At 53.6% G+C, this 23,004-nt stretch overlaps 1 protein-coding gene across 2 annotated transcripts in view; it reads right to left on the minus strand.

Moving 5' to 3' along the window:
* Positions 1-1,041: 1,041 nt before the first annotated feature.
* The window catches only part of NSG2 (neuronal vesicle trafficking associated 2), a 35,232-nt gene continuing 13,269 nt past the window's right edge, over positions 1,042-23,004 (minus strand). For both annotated transcript variants that reach the window (XM_053656989.1, XM_053656990.1), the window contains exons 4-5: positions 1,731-1,841; positions 1,042-1,316 (exon numbers count right to left, since the gene is read on the minus strand). In XM_053656989.1, coding sequence (XP_053512964.1) covers positions 1,125-1,316; positions 1,731-1,841 — 303 coding nt within the window. In that variant the 3' untranslated portion in view covers positions 1,042-1,124. The remainder of the gene's footprint in view (positions 1,317-1,730; positions 1,842-23,004) is intronic.

The raw sequence follows: 23,004 nt of genomic DNA on the forward strand, positions 1-23,004 counted from the left end.
AAAATGTTAGCAGGAGAGCATAGTGAGTGCACTGAGGAGGCCTGGCCACGCCCGAGGCTGCCACCCTGTCAAGAACTTCTAGAAACAGACTGGGGAGACTGGAGAGACGCCCCCCGCCCCCATCAACGCCACGCAGCAGGCTAAAGACAGGCATGTTTCTCCACTTCCCTTAGAAACGATCTTCCCTGTGGCAGCTCCCATCATAAGGTCCCCCGGCTGTCACCTGGTTATGACCTCGATTGTTTGGGAAGCAAACAACCGAACCGACATTTAAAAATCAGGTACCCGTGCTTACGCCGTGGACGAATGTCACACACCTGTCCCCTCCTGCCTTCTTCCTTCTGTTTCTTCCCCCTTCTCTCCCCTCCCACCCCCACCGTCTCATAAACATGGGCAGTGTCCAGGTGTAGACCTAGGAACATGAGAACAAGGCTGTGCCTGCCCACTCCTTGGTGCCCACTGACACCACACTCGTGCCCAGCGGGCGAGCTCGGAAGCCCTTTTGTACAAATTTGTGCTCATCTCACCAGCGCCCCGCTGCTGGGGGCCATGCACCCTGACTTGCGTGCTTCCCGGGCTTTAACGTCCACACCAGTCCTTCTCTCCCACTCTGCCTTCCCAGTCCCTGTCCTGCAGACCAGCGGCCACCCGGACGCCCCGTCTGCGTCAGCACAGGTTCCGTGCCTTCGGGAGCCCACACGGAAGCTACGCTTTCTCCTCTAAGCAGCCTGGGGGAGGGGGGGTCTTTCCTGCCCTTTGGCGTCATCCACAAGCAGCCAGTTTAATCCTTTTTGTTGTTGTTCATGTTCTCCGCTCCTTTCCTGTTTGTTTTTTTTTAATTTTTTCCTAACAAATAATAAGCAGGGGCTTTGAAAATATCTTACATGGAAACAGTCAACACAAAACATGCCTTTGTACATGAGCCTGACTTGGGGACGAATCAACAATACCAAAGACGAAAAGAAACACCTATCCGGACAACTCCGTAGCCCAGGTTGAGTCCCCCGACCCGCCCCAGCCCCCCCCAACCCCCATCCCAGGAGTACAGCGCGGTCTTGTAACTGGAGCCTGGCTTAGCCAACGGGGGTTCCCCCCTCCACCCCCATTCTGGCTGCGGTGGGCCTCTAATGGCCCTGGGTCTTGGGTGGTTTGGGCTCATGGATGACGGCGGCCGCCGACAGCCACGGCCCTATAGCCCGGGCAGTGCTCTGCTTGGCCACGCTGTAGTGGCTGATGACCGTGTAGAAGCGGCTTCTGGAGCTGGGGTCCTGGGACGAGTAGTAGGCCTCCAGGGAGGCCGGGATACAGCGCTTGTGCTGGGGACAACAGAGAGAGAGAGAGAGTCAGGGGCAGCTCATAGATGGCTTCCAACCCACACCGCAACATGGCCACCCCATCTGGGGACCACGGCCAGAGAGCGGGTGACAGACAGCACCCAGCCTGGGCCTCCCCAGCATCATCACCATCACCACCATCAACTCTGATGAGAGGAGAATGGATCCATGCCTTCTCTTCATTGGCATCCACATTCTGCGCATGGCAGCCTCCCTGCAGACTGTCTGAAGTGTAACGTGTGTCTGGCCAGGAGTTTTCGACTTTGCGTGAAAGACTGGGTCTCTGGTAGGAAGGAGAGCTCCTCCCCACAGGCGGGCACCACAGAGGGGGCCTGACGTCAGAGGGACCGCATGTTAGTGGTGAGGACAGTCAGTCACCTGCCAAAGGGCTCTTACCTTATAGACGAAGCCCTCTGGGCAGCTGTGATCATAGGTGAAGGCTTTGTAAACCACCAGGAACACAATGCAGGCGAGGAACGCGAGGGCCAGGCTGACGAGGATGGTGACCTGGAGGGAGACACACTGACAGTCACCCAGCCTCTGCTTCCGGCCTCAGTCCCCACACGTAGCCAGGCAGGGGTTCGGGGGCCCCAAGACCAGGCTCTGTCTCAGCTCCCTCACTGCCTTCCTGCCTGACCTTGAGCAAACCATCTGCTCTCTTTGGGCCTCAGTTTCCCTCTTCTGCCACATACTTTCTGAAGCTCCTTCTTGGTCCAATGTGGGACCCCCCCACCCCATTTACATTTCCTGTTAACTGCCTGGGGACAGGAGACATGAGCATTCCATCGCCACCACCCCGATGCCAGTACCGAGTTTCAATCTCAGACATGTCCTGCTTATTTCACTTCCACGTGGACCAAAGACACCTTCCCAACCCCAGCCCCTGCTGCCCACCTCCCATCTTTGCAGTCATTGAGGCCAAAATCACGAAGTCATCCCGGACTTCATTTTTCTCATGTTCTGCGTTCAGTCTACCAGCAGATACGTCTGTAATCTGACCACTTCTTGTCCCCTGGGTCTGCTGCGCCCTGGCCCAAGCTGTCACCACTTCTCACCTGCAGCAGCCACACAGCTTCCCAACCAGCGCCCCCCACCCCCCAACCACACGGTGGGTTCTCACATTCATAGCCAGAGAGACCCTTTCAAAGTCCAAGCCACACACTCTGCCCCAGCGACGCCCCGCTTCCCCAGCCGCCTCCAGAGCACCCAGCACTGAACGGAGTGGGACCTCGGAGCCAGGCTGTCTAGACGGAAAGCCCGGCTCTGCCACTCTCTGTGTGACCCTGGACAAGTTGCTTGCCCTTGAGAGCCCTCTGTCACCGTCACCCTCGGTGAGGGAGACACCGCTGGCCTCCTCACACCGGCCGTGAGAAGGGAGAATGTGGTGGTGCTGGGATCCCTCGGGACCGGCCTGGCCCCGGGTCATGACCTCGGTCAGCATCCCTGCAGCACGAGCCTGTGTCACATCACGGTGAGTCCCCGCAGCCCTGTGGGGAAGGTGCCATCCATATGCCCATTTTGCAGATGATCCTTCAGAGGCTGAGGAAATGAGTGGCTTTTCATATGCGAGGGCACAGTGAGGACTTGAACTTGGGTCTGAAGTCCACCTGCCTAACCATACCCGATTCTGTCCGTCCATCTATACCTGCACAGGTGTTTCTTTTTATTAAAAAACCCATTGCCCCGCGATTATAAAGGCAAAATTGGAAGTCCAAGAGGAAAAACACTCGTTACAATCCTGTTTTTACGTGTCCTTTATTCATGCTGGCCACTCGCAGCCCTGCCGAAACCTCCCCTCCTTCTGCTGGTTTTCAGCCTGCTGGTTTTCAGCCTCGGTCACACAGACCGAGTGGGGCCACCCAAGGGCTGGGGGAAGCCTCAGCTTCACCGTCTGCAAATGACTCTTCACCCATACGCAAGTCTGCACAACACCCCCAGGAGGTACCACCATGACAATGTCATGTAAACACCAAAGTGACAAACCCACGCTTCTTGTGGCCCTTGCCACCCTTGTGCGTCCTGAGAGCTGAATCTGGTTCAGACATTTCCTCAGCGCGAGGACCATCGGGTGTTACACTCTGCCGCCATCAGCCGGGGCCTGTCGTCTCCCAGCTACCAACAGCCCCCAGATGCAAGGCGCGCCGTGGCCTTGGGCTTCTGAAGGTCCGAGTTCCTGCTCCCTGGAGGGCTTGCTGGTAGTTTGCGCAGCTGGAGCGGAAGAACACTGCCGGCATGGGCCATCAGTTCCCTGGCCTCTCCTGCGTCCCCCTCCTATGCATCATCCCTGCTGGCCACCGGAGGAACTTCCTCGATGACTCCTCTGAGCAGTGCATGACAGGTTAAAACCCCACATTGCCCCACCGTGGGCTGACTCTGTGCCCTTACGCAGTGGGCCTACGACCTCACTGAGCCTCAGAACCGTCTGAGATAGGTCAGACATAGGATCCTAGGCCCCGCACACGGAGACTCTGGCGCCCGCTCTGCTATTCCGGTGACGAACCCAGGGCCACAGAGGCTGTTGGCAAACGGTAAGGTGGCCCATCGGTAGAGCAGCAAGGCTGAGAAGGCAGGTCTAAATGGGTCTAAACCACATTTTCTTTCCTTGGCACGCCACTACCTTCATCCTGTGGCCTCTGTCTACCTGTGCCACGTCACCGATTGCTGCCACCCCAGGAACGCACACACACACACACACTCACACACAGACACAAAGACTCACACACACAGAAAGATGCACAGGTACAAACACAGAGCTATGCACACAGATGGACACACAGACAGATGAACACACCCTCCATGGTCCAAGTTTCTGAGAATCCTAGGCTCTCCGTACATCTTCCACCACCTCTTCCTGGGAGGGCATCTCGCACACACACACACCAGGGCACCTCCCCACAGCATCCTTCACAACAGGCCTCTCTGGGGCCCCAAGGGTGGTCCTTCCATGGCTCCCAATCACCTGTGCCCTCGTGACCCCTCACTCCTCCAGTCTCCCTGGTGACTGCGAGCTTCTCGAGGGCAGGGAGGGTGCCCAGGGGCCCCCTGCCCAGCTCATGGCCTTGCCACGCCACAGAGTGCATCTCAGCCATCTCTTCTCTGAAGGACTCATACCCACGGCTGCAACCGAGTCCAGGGCCAGGCCCCAGAGCAGAGCCCAGTCTCCTCCCTGCCCAGAGGGCCGTCCATTCACATCCCGGCCCCTGTCAGGGCCACACGCTGTCTCGCTGCATCCCAGCCCACGGGCTCCTGGATGCAGCCGCATCCCCGTCTCCATGGAGACGCCAGCCCTGCAGCCCACAGAGCACATTCCATTAAGCTACTTTCATTCCTCAATCCCCTTTCTTGGCAGAAGAGTTGATAAAAAAAAGAGAAATGGGGTCAGCAGAATTGCTTTGGATAATTAGAAATCATCTTCCCCCCCTTCCAGAGTGTGGCACCGCGGTGAGGGCCAGCGGGGCTTTCTGGGCTGAAGAAGCTGCTCCACACCCTCCCCTAACTCCTGCCCTGGGGAGAAATCACACCCGCCCACTCCGCGAGCACATGTGACTGAGTCCTCTGTCCTCTGCACCGCAGCCCCCTGCCTTTGCCCAGTGGGCAGAAGGGTCTCTACCCAGTGTTCTTCCCCTCCCCCTCCTGCCCTATCACAGACCCACCCACACCAGCACACACACACACTCCCCTCTGCCCCAGGGAGGGTCTTGAAGGAGTTTTCCCAGACCACAGTTCACGGAGGGGCCCGAGGTGGCCACCCTTGGGGAAGTGGCCGCTGCTGGCATCTGGGAGCTGGGCTGCCGGAGACTCCCACCATCCCCAGGACGAGTCCGCCTGGCTTGCTCTGCCCACACGGCACCAGCAGTGGGGTACACGCTGAGCAGCTGCCCTCCTTCTGGGAGCCAGGCACTTGGGTACAGCCCGGCACCAGGTGGAGGCACCTCTGTGAACACCCCTCAGCAAAGGCCCTGGGCCCCGAGTCTCCCCTGAGTGCCCTCAGCTCCTCACTCTGTAACAGGGGAGCAGTGGGGAGAGGCGATAGCAGGTCAAACAGGTCACCTGCCTGGCCTGGGTCTGAAGCAGGGCATGCTGGGAAGTGAGCGGATTGGAGCGATTTCCCCCGTGACATCATGTCTTGGGTAGGACTGCCAACCCTCAAACGGCAGGACAGGCCTGGAGAGCGAGCCTCCGTTTGGTCTCCTCCCTGCTCTGAGGTGAGTTCCTTAGCGGGGCTCAGACCCTGGAGGGGGAGCTGTCTGGGCTTAGGGGCCCTGCTCCCACATCCAAGAGGATTTCATTGCAAAAGCTGACGGTGGACACTAAGAATTATTAAACATGTGTGGTTGTTTTAACTTTCTTTCTTACTCATAATTGTTAAACCAGCCCTATAAAGGTAGGTCTTGCTATCTTTCTCATCTTACAGATGAAGAACGTAACACCCAAAGAAGCCATTTGCCCAAAGAAACTCAAAGACCGGAGCTTGGAGAAGCAGGGTTTGGACTCGGGCGTGATCCCAAAGGTTGTGTATGCCCCTCGCTCCACATCCCTGGAGCAGCGCCTCCTCCAGGACGCTATTAGGATAGCACAGACTGTCCCATCCCCAAACTGAAAGTTTCCATTATCACGTTGCTGGGCCAGCTCCCCGTGGAAGCCCCCGGCCAAAACCCATTAAAGGAGCCCATTCTCTGGGGCCCCAGTCAATCCAGCTAAGTAAATTGCCTTTTGAAAGGAAAAGGAAACATCTGTGGTCTCAGACTTTCTATGAGCAATTCCAGAGTCTCCCAGGAGAAACTCCCCCCAGGAAGGAGGAGCGGGCGCCCGAGCCCATCCAGAGCCAGGCACGCATCAAACCCTCATGGGGCCATTGAAAGAGGAAAAAACACAATTTACATGGGAACAGTTCAGAGCATAACTCATTTCCCAGTTTAATCTGCTATTGGCACAGTTGTTAAAAGGAAGAAATGAGGGTCCGGGGGCCCCGCTTATGAAAGAGATAAATCTCTGGCCTCCTGCAGTATTTTCCAATTTGAAAGTTCACGCTGTCCGTCAACGTGAACCAGAGGATATTAAGACCTTGGACAGTGAGCATCTTACACGATGGAGATGCTGAAGCCGTACTTCACAAGGTCTTCAGAAGCCGATAAAGAAAAGACAAATGCGAAATGGAGATTGGAACCCGTGCACGCACATCTAAACAGCCTTTAAGAGGGAAGGGGCCAACCTTTTCTTGCCACCTACTATGTGCAAGCACAGAGCAGGCAGGTGACAGAAACCGGTGAGGAAGTCCAGGGGTGAGGGAATGGCACGTGTTGGGCACCTCGAGGACTGGGGTGGACGTGCCCCTCCCACCCCGGGCAACTGCGGCCCAGGACCGGAACATGGTCTACCTCATGGCTGATCTGCTTTTTCAGGAAAATCCCCATAAAGACTTAAACTGTAAGTGCAACTTCCCGATTTTAAACTGGGGGCAGCAGACACAAATCTGTGCTTTCAATGAAACCTTACAACAATGCTGTAAAGTCCATTTTTTAACCCTATTTTATAGAAACAAGTTTTCAAAAAGGGGCTGGTTCCGGTGCAGATAGCAGTAATGGCTGACACCAGGACTTGCCCCCCATCTTTTCTAGAAGGATGGTGATGAGGCCTGAGGGGAGTCAGGGAGCGGAGATGGTTAGGGTTGGGTGGAGAGCCGGCTCCCAGGCAGCGCCACGAGCGCCTGTGGCCCCTCGTGGAAGCTGTCCCACAAGCGAGGGACCGGGCCGAGCGTACCCGGAGTTACTGGGTACACACCACAACTGTGCAGTAAAGCTCCGCTCTTCCTGACTTGCTACGGGGACTCCCCAGGGTCACTCAGCCAGGATGGGCTGAGCCTCTCCTTTCAAACATTTGTACCACACGCCAGGGCCTTCCTCCTGCCCGGGCTGCGGGGCAAGGAGAGACCTTGGGGCTTCCACTGCGACCCTCCCAGTCCCCGGTGCCTTGTAAAAGATGGCCCAGACAAGAAGGCGCTCACAAAGTGAAACCCGTGAACTCAAACGTCACCTGGCCCTGCTGCTCCCCCCTCCCCGCCCCCCCGCCGGGCGTGACTGCAGCTGCAGGTCTGTCCTGACACGCAGGTGCTTGGGCTTCGAGCAGAGAGGTCTTGACGTTCCCGTACTGCTTCCCGGATGAGGGTATTAATGTATCAGCTGAGAAAACAGAAGTCTTCCAAGAGTTCAGGGATGGGCTGTGCCTCAGCTTGCCTTGGGCCATTCAGGGACTGGGGTGCAGGGATTTAAGAGGGATTGGGTGCATGGTGGGCGGAGCTGGGCTGTAACACCAGGCCGGCCCTGTGGCCTGAGCAAGCAGTGCGGCTTCCCTGGGCATCCATGTCTGCAAACGTGGGGCCCAGCCGAGCACCCACCCACCCACCAGGCAGGCGCGCAGCAGGGACGGCTCCTACGGACCCTGGCTGTGGTGCTCCCAGCAATGCTGGGCTTCCTTACTGTCGCTCTTGGAGACACTCTCCCCTTAAGAAGTTGCCTGGAGATCCAATTGCTTGACTTCCTGTCACTAAAGCAGCAGCCTGCCGGGACCTCTTAATTGCACCGAAATGGTCTGTTGAGTCACAGCCTTACCACAATTTCCCGTGGTTTTACCGGAGCAGGAATCGGGCCCCAGCCTCCTGCCCCCGCTCCCTGGCTCCGCATAATGGAAGTGCCTGTCCCTTATCATGGCTCTGACTCGACAAAGGCGAGCAAGTCACGCGGCAGACACGTGGGGTGGCACACACAGCCAGCCTGTGGGGCCCCGGAGACCACTGTGCAGAGCACTAGAGCCCGGGCTTGGAACCTGGTGATGTCCCTTTCCTGCAAACACGTTCCAGGCAGGTGGGCCGCACTGGGCATCAGGGCCCAGAGGGAAGGGCCAGCGTCCTTTCCGGGAGCAGAGCTGCTCTTTGCAGGGTTGGGGGGCGAGGTCCCAGTCAGGGCCTCTTCCTGGGCATGGAAAATGAAACAGGGAGTGTGGAATGTTCTTAGCTCCAGGCTGAGAAAGCGGGTTTGACACCTGCCTGGGCGAGACCTGAGTTTGGGCCAAGCTGTTTGCTCCCTGGAGGATCCCAGGGCTTGGCCAGGGCAGGTGCTCGATCAGTCTGTGCAAGTCAGTAAGCGCCACCTAACGAGTTCCATTCATCTTATATTTATGACACCCTCTGTCCTTTTCCAGAAATGACTGAAGGCCACGCACAGGCTCCATGATTTACTCGTCGCTGACACTCACTGGGAACTCGCCATGTGCCTGGCACTGCCTCTAGCCTGTGACAGTCTCTCCGTGGTGTCTTTGCAACCACCCTTCGAGGTCGGTATTGCTATCATGTCCCCACTTTACAGATGAGGAAAATGGTCACGGACAGAGGGAAGGACTGAGGGTGTCCGTGGATTGGAGGCAGGGCTTCTAACGGTGCTCACACTTGCAGTGGGCGGGGGCTGGGGGGAGACAATAAGTTGGCTCCAGGTTTTACCAGAAGCCCGACCCAAGACAGAAACTGGGTCCATTAAAAAGCACTCAAAGTCTAACAGGGGTGCCCATCCTGGGGCCCCTGCAGCTCAGGATGGCTGGGAATGCGGCCCAACTCAAAATTGTAAATTTACTCAAAACACGATGAGATGTGTGTGTGTGTGTGTGTGTGTGTGTGTGTGGTTATGTGTCACAGTGTACTGAATGTGTGGCCCAAGACAACACTTCTTCCAGGGTGGCCCAGAGACACCAGAAGGTTGGACACCCCTGGAGGAAGGTAAGAGCCGACTGACTACTGGGAAGATTAGCCCACGGCTCCTGTCTCAATCCAGCGGCTGCGGGCACGTCACTCCTGTCTCACATTCTGATTTTTCTCCGTTTGGCGAGAACGAGGATGACAACATCCCCGTCTCGGGGCAGACACGAGGGTCAAAGGAGCAGCTGAAGGCAGCAAGCACAGGGCCTGGACCCCAGGAGGTGCCCCACGGATGTCCACCTCCTGGCTTACTTCTGGTCTTTCCCCCACCCCCACGGAGGGCCGGAGGCACCTTGGCGCGTGGGAGCTCACTGGAAGCTCACTGCTGAGGCTGCGGGGCCGCCTCATTATTCCTGGAAAGGAAGAGAGAGGCCATGCTGGGCGCTTTTCAAGCGTGTGCTCCTGAATTTCACATGAGGGCGGCTGAACGGTTTGGCGAGTCCCAGCCGGGGCCCCGCTTGAAATCCATGTTAGCAGGAAAAGGGCCTCCAACTTCCCATTACGTTCTTGCTGCCCTGGGAGACCGGGAGAGTCACGCTTCCCCTGCATCCCCTGCCGCCTCGGAGACGCGCGATTGATTTTCCTGACCTCATTTTCGTGTTGTAAAGAACAGTTTCCCCAGGGCTCCGTGAGAGCTGAAATGGAGCAAATCTCATTCATATTTTACCATGTAACCCAAGGACTAATTGTGTCCCTGACAACAGACATGGACGGAACAGCTTGTCCACCGTGGCCCAGGGCCGGGCACGCGGGAGGCGGAGATGGCGTATAAGCATTCTCTGCCCTCAGCAGAGATATTTGAAGGCCAGGGAGAAGCACTGTGATAAAGACAGCACAGGGGAGCGGGGCAGGGTCGGGGAGGCGGGTGGGGACAAGGTGACCTGGCCAGAGACAACAGCCTGTGCGAAGGCACGGAGGTGCGGGTGGTGCGAGATGGTGACACAGGAAGTTTGAAAGGGAAACAGAGGCAGGCTCGAGAAGAGTCCGGAGTCCCAGACAGAATCTGATGGGATCCTGGAGGGCTAACAGGTAAATACCATCAATCTGCTCTTCACTGACAGGGTTCCAGCTGAGTCTTAAAAATTACTCAGGTGCCCTCAGCCAGTTGGAGCGTTGTCCCTTACACCAAAGGTTGTGGGTTCAATACCCGGTTGGGCACATAGAGGAAGCAGACAATCGATGTGTTTCTCTCCCATCAATGTGTCTGTATCTCTCTCTCTTCCTTCCTGTCTCTCTAAAAATCAGTGAAAACATATCCTTGGGTGAAGATTTTTTAAAAACTGTTTTTTAATTCTTCGGCGCTTTGGATGGAAATGGAACTGGAGGGGGCGATATTGAGGGGTGAGAAGACCAGGCAAGGGCTCTAAAAACAACCCAGACCTGAGCGAGTATTCCACGATCGTCTTCTTCCCAGTCCAGTACTAAGCCAGGTATTTGGGGAGATGCCAGAATGAGGCGATACGCTCAGGTTGACTGGGTGCCCACCATGGTCCAGGGCTTTGTATATGGCATCTCTTCTAAGTATCACAAAACAAATTTAGAATCTTCATCCAACACATGGAAGACCCAAAGCTCAGGGAGGCAAAGAGAAGGGAGTCACACAGGTGAGCAAGGCCGGGCTCCACTCCTGTAGATCAGCCTCAGAAATAGCTGTGGCCCCAACACAAAAAGGAGACAATTATTGTATCGGTGTGTGTGGCCTGCAGCGGATGTTGTCCTGCAGGTCCAATAATGACCAATGTGGCCCTGAACGGTAATGAAATACACAGCCCTGAGCCCTGTTAATATCCCATGATAAACGTTGTGGCTTTAAACTCAAGTTCATGTCCATGGAGGTTTCAGCTGCATGCCTACATTCCAGGGCAGCAGATAGAAGCTGGGTCTGGCATTCCATGACTCACCCACACCACGGACCCCCAGGCCTGGGACATGGCGGCTCCTCTGTAAATACTTATGGGCTGAATGGGGCCACTCAGAGAAAAATCTCTGAAGGAGACAGAATTAAGAGAATGATGATGGGTTTGTTTCAAAGGCTCATCTTTCAAAGCTTTAGAGGGGTGGCTGGTTACAAATGGAATTTATTTGTCTATTAATTCTTCACATATTTACTGAAAAACTCCCTACATCCTTCCAAATATCACTAAGCCAGGTGAGTTTATGGGTTTACTCTTTAACAAAAAGCTTGAAGGAACAGATTATTTCTACTCTTTCAAATTTTCCTAGAGCATTTAGAAAGAAGAAGGTATGTCTGTTCTCTTTCCAAAGATGGCATAACTCTAATACTATACCTGCCCCGGACAGCACAAAAAAGAAAACTCAACACAACCTCACAATCTTAATAAAGCAAAGATTTAAAGAATATATTAGGAAACGGAATCCAGTGCTATGCCATGACCAAAGGAAAACATGTAAGAATAGCTTCATATTTAAAAACCTATCAGCATTCTCTTAATGTATCATAATGTTAGATCAAAGAAGCCAAACCATATACCATCTTCTTAACTGTGGAAAGGGCTCTGGGAAAAACCAAAGTCCATTCCGTTCTCGTGTAAATGGTAAAAGACTGGAACTGGTAGATCTAAGGATACTGACCAATGCAGTTGGACAAGAAAAATGACACTAGGCGTCTAAAATTTGGAAAGAAGCATTAACATAAAAAAACCCTAAACATTAGAAAGGGTAATCAGTGTTAGCATTATGGGCAGATGATACATTATACACGTAGAAAACCCAAAGAATCAACATGCTTTTTGACTTTTTTTTCTTTCCCTTTTTAAAATTGTTTCTTTTTTCCTTTAAAGAATCAAATCTTTAAACAAATTACTAGAAACAATAAGAAAAGTTGGTACCTGCCTGGTGGCAAGTGCACAAGATTGAAAAGCATTTTTATTAAGTATAAATAACCACCAGTTTAAAAATATAATGGAAGAAAGGGTCTCCTTTATTATTATCAACAAAAAAATCACTAAACTACTTTGAAATAAATTTAATTAGAACTATAAGGACAATCTTAAAGCTCAGTGGAAAACTTTGAAAGAAGACTTCAATAGATGCAAAGTTAAATACTGTCTCCAGATGGCGATACTTGAAATGTTAAAGATGTAGCTTCTCCTCAAATTAATCTAGAAACTCAGGGAATGCAAATTAAAAATTAGTGTGATTTTTGGAAACTAAACGATGTATTAACATTTACAGGGAGAAACAGACATATGAGAATGGGTAAGGACTCTCTGGAAAGTAAAAGGGAAGAGGGAAGAAGAGTTTACAGAGACTTTTAAGAGGCATTGTAAATCCAAGTCACTGGGAGAATTTGGTGCTGTCTCCATTTCCAACGCCAAACAATTGTCAGGCCAGTGGAAGAGAAAAGAGCTGAGAAGTGAACGGGAAGGCACGTGGGAGTGCGGAACCTGGGGAAGGCGACATGCCAAGTCAGACACAATTAGCTCATGATCGCAGACCGCCTGGCACCTGGCCATTCACAGAGAAATGAAATTGGATCCCCAGTTTACTCTTTACAAATTCCAGATGGGTCCCAATTTTAACATAAAAATTAAAATCATTCAGATTCCAGAAGAAAACAAGAGTGCGGGGCGGGAGAGACCTCGGTTTTTATAGAGTCGAGGGCGCCCATACTTTCCTTTCCACGTTCTGGAGTCGGTGATCACAGCAGAAGTGAGAAACCCCGCAGGCTTGGAAAAGCAGTCACACCACAAACAAAGCGGAAGGCAGAGGACAACTGAGAAAAGACCAAACAGGCAATAATGACTAAGCGCCTAGCTCTGGGGAGAGGCCATGCCAAGCAGGGGGAAGGATTAACAAGCAGTGCAACCAGATAGAATGCCTTCCAGGAAAGGAGCCAAGGTCAAGAGTCCATTAGTACACGGAAAGGGGGCTCCATCTCACCAGTAATGAAAGACAGACAAGTGTAGACAAAGCTGAGGCGCCATGTTCTATCTGTCGGATTGGTAAAACTTTTCAGGATTGTTGACACTAACAGTGGGGAGGAGAACACATTCGTAGGCAATGGCGGAGGAAGGACCGGTGGGACAAGGACCGGTGGGACAATTGGGGAAGATAATGTGGCAAAACCCACTCAAATGGAAGACTCACATACCCTGTGGCAAGGCTTTTAAGAGGAAGATTCTCATGCCCTCCAAATACACATGTAAAACATATGAAAGATGCATGAGCATGTATGTGAAAGACACACTGGGAGGCTCACTGCCGTGAAAGACTGAACTCGAGATCAACAATGGGGCACTGATTGGGAAGGATCAGGAAAACCCTCAGCGTGCAGTCATCAGCAAGAACCAGATCTCAACGTACTGATGTGGACGGGTCTCTGAGATAAGAGAAAAAGGCCAGGTGCAGAGGAATGTGTACAAAAAGGTCCCATCTGAGAGAACAGAAAGGGATAACAAATGTGTAAATGTTCTGTAAATCCAAGCTGTCCGATACAGTCACTGCTGGTCTCGTGTGGCTGTTGAGCATTTGACATGTAGCTTGTGCGGCTGAGGAATTGAATTTGAATTTTATTTAATTTCAGTTAATTGGAATGCATCTAGCTGCACATGGACAGCATATAGACTGTGGATATTGGGGGGGGGAGAAGGATTATCTAGACAGATAAAAGGAGACTCATTTCCAGTGCATGCTTTTCTGTACAGTTGGACTTTTGCACGCGTAATTGCGTGACTCTATTTCATTGTAAAAGAAAAGTTACTGGCCCCCCAGGGTCGACAGTCACAGGGGTGTAAGGCAGAATCAGGAGGGGTGACATGGATCCTTGGGAGCCCGGGCTCCCCTGGGGCCATGGAGGAATGCAGATAAGGAAGTAACAGCCTGTAGGAGGTCAAGCAGACAAACTCCTCTGTGAGTAAGGCCCCAGAGGAGGAAACAACCACCTTTTAGGACAGGTGCATCCCGGAGGTGACATTTCAGGGGGCCTTTGAGAGGAGTAGGTGTGCACCAGATGATGGGGCCAGAGAGAAGCATTTGGGATGGAGGGAACAGCTAAGCTAAGGAGTAGAGATGAGCTGGGGTATGTGTCCAGGATTCCGAGAGTAACTCAGGTTGGCAAGGAAGTTGTAAAGACAGGAAGGAGAGGAGGTTGAAGACATGAGCAAGAGACAGCTTCTGAGGATGAGGTTCAGAGGACCAAGGAGTTCGGATTCCACCCTGAAGGCCAGGGAAGCCCCAGAATAGTTTTAAGCAGGAGAGAGAAGTGCTTGCACATGATCTGGGGAAGAGACACACATTGGCTATGACTTGGAAGGTCAAAATCAAAGACTGCAGCTGGGAATGAGGGTCTGGGTGAAACACAAATAAGACTCACCTTCATCCTCTGTAGGAAAATCACAATAAAGCTATTTATGGACCTCAAATTGCATTTTGTACATTTTGCCCATGAAAACACTCACATTTGGTCTTTGAGAGTTATGCAGTGCCAAGAGAAAAGAAAATCCAAAGGAAGGTAGTATTCCCACCTTTTACTGCCACCTCATTTTTTAAGCCCCCTAAGCCCACCCTTGAGAAGTCTTTTGTCTTTGCTAATTTTCCTAGGGCTTCAAATATCCAGGAGATGACGAGGAAACTAAACCGTGAACCACACAAACCTGACGCTTCTTGGTGGGTTGGCAGGGGCGTGATTTCTGTGTTTAGACCAATAAACTCGGTAGTAAATCCTAGATAAGGTTTCTCAGCCTCGACCTTATTGCTGTTTGGGGCAGGATAATTCTTTGTTATGGGGGCCATCCTGTCTCTTAGGATGCTTAATGGCATTTCTGGTCTCTACTCATTAAATGCCATTAAATGCCACACACACACACACACACACACACACACACACCGGTTCTGACGACCATAATGTCCCCCAGGGAGCAAAGTCATGTCTGGTTGAGAGTCCTTCTCATAAAACATCGAAGACAGAGAGCCCTGGGTGACTGGCCCACCCACTGTCCTTGTTTTACAAATGGGGACCCTAAGACCCAGAGGCTGAGACAGGAAACTGGGTTTTCTCACTCTGTTTAGAGGCCTTCTCTTTTTTAGAGACAAAAGATCCTTTTTTTGGCCTCAGAAAAATGCGATAAAAGAAAAAAAATGGGAAGGATTTCAAGTCAGTTTCATCTAGCTGAGTATTCATTTATTCTCTCCCTGACATGCAGGAATTTTGACTCATTAACTTGGTTATCTCACCACAAATACCCACAAAAGTAATAATAATAATAAAGATTATGAAAACACCCCCCTAATTCAGCGTTTTCCACTTTTTGCTTGTCCGCCGTGACGAGGTTAAGGGGAAGGTGCCTGGTACACCTGACCAGGGGCCGCTGGGGGCCAGGCCCTCAGCATCGTCAACATGGTCATTACAACCATCTGCACCCCAGCTTACAAAAGAGAACACAGGCTTGGGGCAGTGAGGTGACCTGCCCAAGGTCACACAGCCAGTGCCTTCTAGAGACAGCCTTCGAGCCCAGGTCCCTCAGACTGCGGGGTACAATGAACTTCCGGCGGCGGTGGAGAGTTAGAAGGAGTCCATGACTGTCGCCCAAGGGAGGGCCGAATGCCCTCGGAGAGCCCCGTCCTCCCCGAATTGCTGGGATCGTAGAGCCGAGGGGCCTGTCAGCATCTCCGGGAGGAGGCTAGGTCTGCGCCGCAGTTGCTATGACAACTAGTTTTCGTATAATTATAGAAGGCAGCAGTGAGACCACAAGCTGCACATTCAGTCGCTTTGTGAGCACCTGTCTCCCTCTGACACTTCTAGGAGCTTGAACATAATACATTTTTGTAAAAACCTCACACTTCATGGGACTATGTATTGTAGCCGTGGAGGCTCGGAGAGCGAGAACGCCAGGGAGACCACACCTCCCATCACGAGAGGGCACGGGGCGGGGCACAGGCCCCAAGACAAGGCACGAGGAAAGTGGCGTTTCTCCCTTGGGGAAGGTTTGCTTCTGCATTTTCTCCCGGCTCAGCACCTCTCAGGGCTCAGCTGAAGCGCGTGCAAAGAGGAGGAAGGAGGAAAGGCAGCCAGAGGGACACGGGCCTGATGTGTGCGAAGCCACTAGCTGGGCAGCAGAATGTCAGCATTCTCGAGACCCCTTTTCAGTTCCATTTGTCTTTCCTTTCTTCTTAATCTGTTAAACTTATTGGGTGATGTTGGTTGAGAGGATAGTTCAGTGTAGTTTAGCCAGTTCCCCAACAGAGCAGGGTTTCCTGACTTGGAAGACCGTGTAACGGAAGAGCACAGGCAAACGCACCCTCCCAAGGATCACACGGGCACTGCCCCTCGGGGCGAGAAGAGCCTGGCGCTTCCCCTCGGCGACTCTGTGCCTTGTCTGACCTCTCTGACGCTCCGTTCGCTCCCCTGCACGTCAGATGCAATGCCTTCTGCGTGAGTGACAGCAGAGATCAAATGGGAAATGACTTGCTAACCACTTGGCACATAATAGCAGCTCAGTAAAATGGCAATTATTGTCATTCAGTGATAACAAACAATACTTTTTAAAATACTGTTTTACTTGCCAGGACCCTCTTCCTTCGATCATGGGACCATGGGGCTGAGGTGACCAGATGACACCCTGCCTTGAGCACCACATTCTGCATCCCACGGGGAGCAGGGGAGCCCCGGGGAAGCCAGTGTGCCACCACAGAGCAGAGACAGGTGCAGGAGCCAAGAGAGACGTTCAGATCGTAGGACTCTCAGATGAGAGACTGACCTGGGAGATCGAAGGCAGGTTTCTGGAGGAGGTGAGACCTGGGCTGGGTCAAGAGGCAGAAAATGTGGGACAGCCACCGAGGTGGAGGACAGTGCCTACCAGAGACCGGGACATGAGAAAAGCCACGGTGGTCTGCAGGGACACTGAGAGGCAGGCACAGCTGGAGGGCAGAGACACCGGCCCGGCAGCAAGGACTGCCTTCGGGAGAGCCTGTAAGGTGGAGCAAGGCCCTCGCACAGATGCCTGCGGGAGGCAGAGGGCCATCGAAGATTTCTCCAGTGAGCCTGGCCAGCCAGACCTGATTTGGCCCATGATGGGTGGAAGGGAGTGGGTTGTTGACAGAGAGTCAAAAGCTGGCTCCATGGGAGGGCTGAGAGAGGAGAACCTGTACGGCCAGGGCGGCGCCAGTTGGAACGGAGGCCCCGACTGCGACAGAGCCAGGCACACCGCCCAATGGAGACCCAGCCGGGTGCACGCAGTCCATCCGGTCAGAGGGCCCCGCGCAAGCACTGGAGCTCATGTGACCACAATAGGAAGCTCACACTCAGAAGCAACCGTGGAACCACTTTGATTCCTGTTACCCTGGCCCTCACACCAAGACTGTGACGTGGACACCACTGCCCCACCATGCAGTCTGGGGGACACAGCTTCACAGACGCGAGATGACCGGCTTCAGTCCAACCAACGTGCACCGTGGGGCCCCAGCCACGCACTCCCTTCCTTCTGAGTTGCCTTTGCTCCCACAGGAGAATGCTGGGGGACAGGCTCTGGAGGCAGGGGGGCGGCGGAGGGGGCGTGGCTTATAGCGTTTGCCCATCTCCAGGGTGTGAACACTCGGCCATGGTTGGTTGCAAGCTTGCATGGGTTCGACACCCAGTGTGTAGACTCCAAATGACGGCTCTGGGGAGCGGGGCTTACCAGCGCCAGCCCCTCCCTGCAGGAGCGCCACAGGGCTCACTGAACTCTCCAAGTCTCCTTCTGCACTACATTTATTAACAAGTGACCCTCTTTCCAGCAGCATTTGTCTGCTCATGTTTGCGGCTGTGACGAGGAGACACTGGTGGTGACGGCAGCCAGTCACTTGGTTATGGAGTGGTCACTGAGTCACTCAGTCCCTCCTCCGAACCCTGGGCACGTTCCTCCTGACAGAACACAATCATTTGTTTAAAAAAAAAAAAAAAAAGCCCTGGCTGGTGTGGCTCAGTGGATTGAGTGCAGGCTGTGAACCAAAGGGTGGCCAATTGGATTGCCAGTGAGGGCATATGCCTGGGTTGTGGGCCAGGTCCCCAGTGGGGGCCACATGAGAGGCAACCACACATTGATGTTTCTCTTCCTCTCTTTCTCCCTCCCTTGCCCTCTGTCTAAAAAATGAATAAATAGAATTTTTTAAATAAGCTTTTCAATGATCAACAAAAATACATTTTTTGAAGGTCACTGTCACAGCACAATTCTGTCAGGCCAGGAGAAAGCACCCAGCAACACAGGCCGGCACCTCCATTCAGATTTCCAATGAAACCCCAGCCAGAGGGGCAGTAAGGAACCTCGGGCCCCGTCTCAGCCTTTGCCCCCCCACCCCTGCAAGGTCCTGACTCTGCCCCTCACCCGGCAGGTGGTATTTGTAACAACTTACCTAAAACTCTCCTCCCAATATGTCTTTTAAAAATAGGAGAACAGTAAAAACCAAGGCACCAGATAACAAAGTAAAACTCCTTATATCCATTTGCTTGTGTCTCCAAATATCAGAATCCTACCCATGAGAGGCAGCCCCTGGTGCTTGGACAGTAGAGCACAGGCCAGAGCTGAACATGGGGTCTCCCCTCCCTGGGACGGCGTCACTGGCAAGGCGAAGGGAGAGGACCCGGCTTTAGACAAAGCTATGGACACAAGGCAGCCAGGGCTCGGTGTTTATCATGTGGAGCTTCAGTGTCAGCCACGGGGATTCTTCTGTTTGCTCACTCACCTGTTTATTCAGCTATTGGAGAGATCTCTTGGTGTTTAGGGTGGCCAGGGACTGGCGAGGCTCTTGGGAGCACAGAGGAAGGAGACACCGTCCCAACCTCAGGTCGGCAGGAGGCACAGGAGGTAACTAACTCGGTGGGGCCGACACTGTGCAGCCGGTGCTAGAATGGTGGGGGTCACAGAGCAGGTGCGGGAGCCCCAAGGGGGAAGGACAGAGTGCGCATGGGCGGGCAGGTGAGCCCACACTGGCCAGGAGCCATTGACTTGGGTGCTCCTCCTGGCCCAGGGCTCTGGAGGAGCCCTGGGCCAGGAGGTGATGAGTGAGAACTGAGAACTGAGACTTTCAGGAGGGAGAGGGGCCTGGATCTGCCGGCTAAGTCAGCAGGTCACCTCCCATGCTGGCGCTGGAGGGAACAGGAGCAGAGTGCCATGACCCCATCTCGTGGCCGGATGAGACAGACAGAGGGAAAGGAAAGACACAGCTGGCAGGGAGGCTCGCTCCGCAGCGTGATGGTGAGCCGCAGGGATGGTGAGCCTGGCAGCTGGGACCATTCAGGGCATGACACCGTGAAGTGCCACTCACACGTGGAAAGAGAGCCGGAGCCCCAAGTCCACTGGGCCAGCGGGTGGACGGAACCATGAAAACACAACACCCTGTCATGGGAGGCCTGACGTTTCAACGGGGCTTTCGTTTGACTTTTGTCTAGATTGTTTGTTGCCATTCATTTGTAATAATAGTCCACAGACACCGGTTCTTTAGACAGAAAGTTCTAGTGCCCTCACTCACTTCTCTCTTTTCATCTGTCCATCTGGCTGGCAGGAATGGGGAGTCCTGGTCCCTCCCACTCTGGCTGCACCCCCCTGAGTGGGCTCTGGGGCCGGCCTGCAGGCACCCCAGGATCTTTCCCCGTGGGCCCAAGCACCCTGCCATCTGGCTTGCCCGGGCCGCAGCCACCAGAGTCAGAGTTTCTGACCCCAAACCAGGATGTGTGGTTGGCGATGAACACTGAGGCTGTCCCCAAAGACCGGGGCTCGTGTTCCAATACACCGGACACCCTCTCCAGGCCGGCCCTGTGCAGGGAACTAGGAATAAATGATGGGCCCCGATGCAGCCCTGCCCTCCAGGGGTCAGAGGCTACAGAGGGGAGTCGGAGAAGGCAATTTCAGGTACAGCCACCAGGCCTCATGGGACCTGCAGGGCCCCAAACCCAAGAAGGTGGCTCCAGAGGGACAGCACAGCTGGGGAGGTGGCCAGGACGCTCTCATCTAACCCACACATTTGCGAGCTCGTCCACAGCCAGGACTTATCTTATGCATCTATTTTCTCCCAGAACAGGCATTCGGCCCGGCCTGCAGCAAACCTTCAGCGAGACAGGGGGGAAGCAAAGCAAAACAGGAAGGGTGGGGAGAAGGCAGGAGGCCACCGCTCGGCAAGGACATGGCACTGTGACCCCGCAGTGTGGCAGACAGCGTGGGAAATAGAGACACAGAGCTGGATTCTCGTTTTGTCCTGACAGGACCCGGCTCAGTGGCTTCGGGAGTCACTTCACCTCTCTGAGCACCAGTCTCTTCCTCCGTAACAGGGGACAGTGACCGTAATGAGAGTGCCAAGTTCACAAGGTTGTTGCGGGGCTGAGGGGTGGACATAAAGCGTCTTTGGGATTATTCATGTTATGGCTGATACGTTGAGAAATGGCCTACCAAAACACATTGCCTGCTCCCCGGGAGGCAAAGAAATGGCTCTAGGGGTCAGTGTTGAGAGCCAGAGGCTGCCGTGTTCTGACATTGAACGAGCTACTCTTCGGACAATTCCTCCAGGGTTTCCCAGCCACATTCCCAGGGGACAAGCCGAGGAAGGGACTCCCAGGTCTGTTTCAGTCAACAGACAAAGTTCGGCTAATTAGGCAGAAAGCTAAGAACACAGGAGGGGAAAAGGGACCTAAACAGGTAAGCAAGACCCAGAGTGTGACAAGGACTGGGACCACTTATGTCAAGACTGTGTCCTGGCTTTTGGATGAGGAGTCAGGAGCTTGGGGAAGTGAAGGCACTTTCCCAAGATCATGAACCTAAGAGGACATCATCTGAGCTGCCCAGATGAATCTTTCCCCTGAACCCAGGAGTTGCCAGAACACCTCTCACTCATCAGCTTAAGACAAGCGACCTCCAAATGCAACACTCAGCTCCTTGTCACACCAGCCCAGGGACAACCAGGTCTGAGAACATGCCCAGATGCACCAGCACCCCCATGCCACCAGCGCCTTCCAAGCTCAGAACACCAGCATCAGCCCCTCCCTCAGCATTGGCCCCTCCCACAGCGCTGGCCCCTCCCTCAGCTTTAGAAGAAACCAGGCCCCCAGGAGTAAGAAAGAAGGAGGGGCTTCTCTCTGCATGCCCCTCCCTCCTCAAATAAGACTGCTGAACGATATTTCATCTATGTGGCCCTTTGTAAGAACCTTCTTGGTCTTAGAAAAGACAAATATTCCAGGCAATTCCTCCAGCCAATCTTCCTCAAGTCGTCCCTCCCCGAGTTGCTCTCATCTGTCATTCTCTCACAGTTTAATTGCTCTGAGCTGCTCTCTCCGGGTCAATTCTGGAATGTGAAGTCATAAACCCTTCCACCTCCGCAAAGGTGTTAGAATGAGGGATGGCTGTATCTTTGCTGTCCCCATGGTTACCTCTGCTGTGAGCAATACACTGCGGGGGGCGGTGCGGGGGGGGGGGGGGGGCGGAGCCCAACCAGGTTTACCAGCACCACGCTCTCTGAGACTAACAGCATATCCAATTTCCAGCCCGGAATCTCCAGCCCCGACCTCCGCCCTGAGCTCCGGACCAGTGACATCCAAGGGCAGACAGACCACCATCCGCCTGCAACACCCCCCGTGCACCAGGCACCTCACACTCAGTGTGTCTCCCCAGGCTCCCCCTTCAGTGGGTGGCATCCCCCCGCCAAGTCAGCCAGGCCACATGCCAAGGAGCCCTTGAGCCCTGCCTTCTTTTCCAAGCAGGACCAAGTCCTGTAAATCCCACCTCCGTGACAGCTGAGACCTCAGACTCATAAGTGCCCCCACAGCCCCCTCCTTCATCCCCCCTCACTACCCTCACCCCAGCAGGTGCTGCCCCAGCGGGGCCCGGAGGGAGCTCTCTTCAGGAGAGCAAGCGCAGCGGATGAAGGTGCACAGCTTTAGGTAAGCAGAGGACTTCACTCCATTCCTCCCACTTTGTTCTAAGTGGCAGGGCCCTCTGCCCACACCTGACAGTGCCAACGAAGGGCTGTCCCCCAACACCAACACTCTTCCTTCCTGACCCCAGGCCTAACCGGGTCAAACTGTGTGGGATCTTCTGCGGGCCCCGGACCCCAGCCCAGCTGCAGCTGTGCTCTCAGCTGACTCACGTCTCTTCTAACCTGTAGTCCCCAGCTGCAGGCAGGCGCATGGCTGAGCAGACAGGCTGGCCAGGCCCGGCTCCGGTGCTGGCTCTGCCGCTGACTAGCTGGGCAGCAGGTCACGCCGCCGCTGCCGCTATGAGCCGCAGTGGCCCTTTAAGAAGTGAGGGATTATGGGATTGTGTCCATTTCTCAGAGGTTCGTGGGCAGTGGGTATGATAAAGTAGCTACACCACCAAAAGTTGCCAAAGAGAAAACAAGCAAACCAAACCACGCTCCATCTCCACATCTGGGACCCAGGCACAGACCGCAGCTCGACACATTTCTTCCCACGTCCTGTCTCCTCGGAATAGTGTTTTGTTGGTTTTTTTGTTTGTTTCTTTTAATAGTTCCAATGCTAGAAAACATAAAGTTGTAACCTCTGCTTTATTCACATGATCTTCTCTGTGAGGTGTCTGCCCAAGTTACTGCCTGCCTTCCTAACCATCGTTTAAATGACTGCAAAATAAGGAATAATTTCATCAAAAACTTGGAACACTCTATTGGTAAAAGAGCACATTTTAAAAGTGATGACTTTCTTTTGTTATTGAAACGGCACCTGCTCATAGGAAGTTTGGAGAGCACAGGAAAGTAAAACGGAGATGAGAGTATCTCATGAGCCCATAATTCAGGGTAAACTACATAGTCCCTGGGGAAAAAAGTGATTCCTAGGAACCGTTAAAATAGTCCATCCTGGGGGTGTGGTCCTACGTACGGGATCATGAGAGCGTTGTTGATAACCTAGCATTGTTTCCAGTACTTTGGTTTTATAAATAACACCCTAACCAGCTTTCTTTTTTTTAATTGTTGTTCAATTAGAGTTGCCCC

This window comes from Artibeus jamaicensis, unplaced genomic scaffold (genome assembly GCF_021234435.1).
Source record: "Artibeus jamaicensis isolate MK-2021 breed Jamaican fruit bat unplaced genomic scaffold, CSHL_Jam_final scaffold_3151, whole genome shotgun sequence".
NCBI lineage: Eukaryota > Metazoa > Chordata > Mammalia > Chiroptera > Phyllostomidae > Artibeus > Artibeus jamaicensis.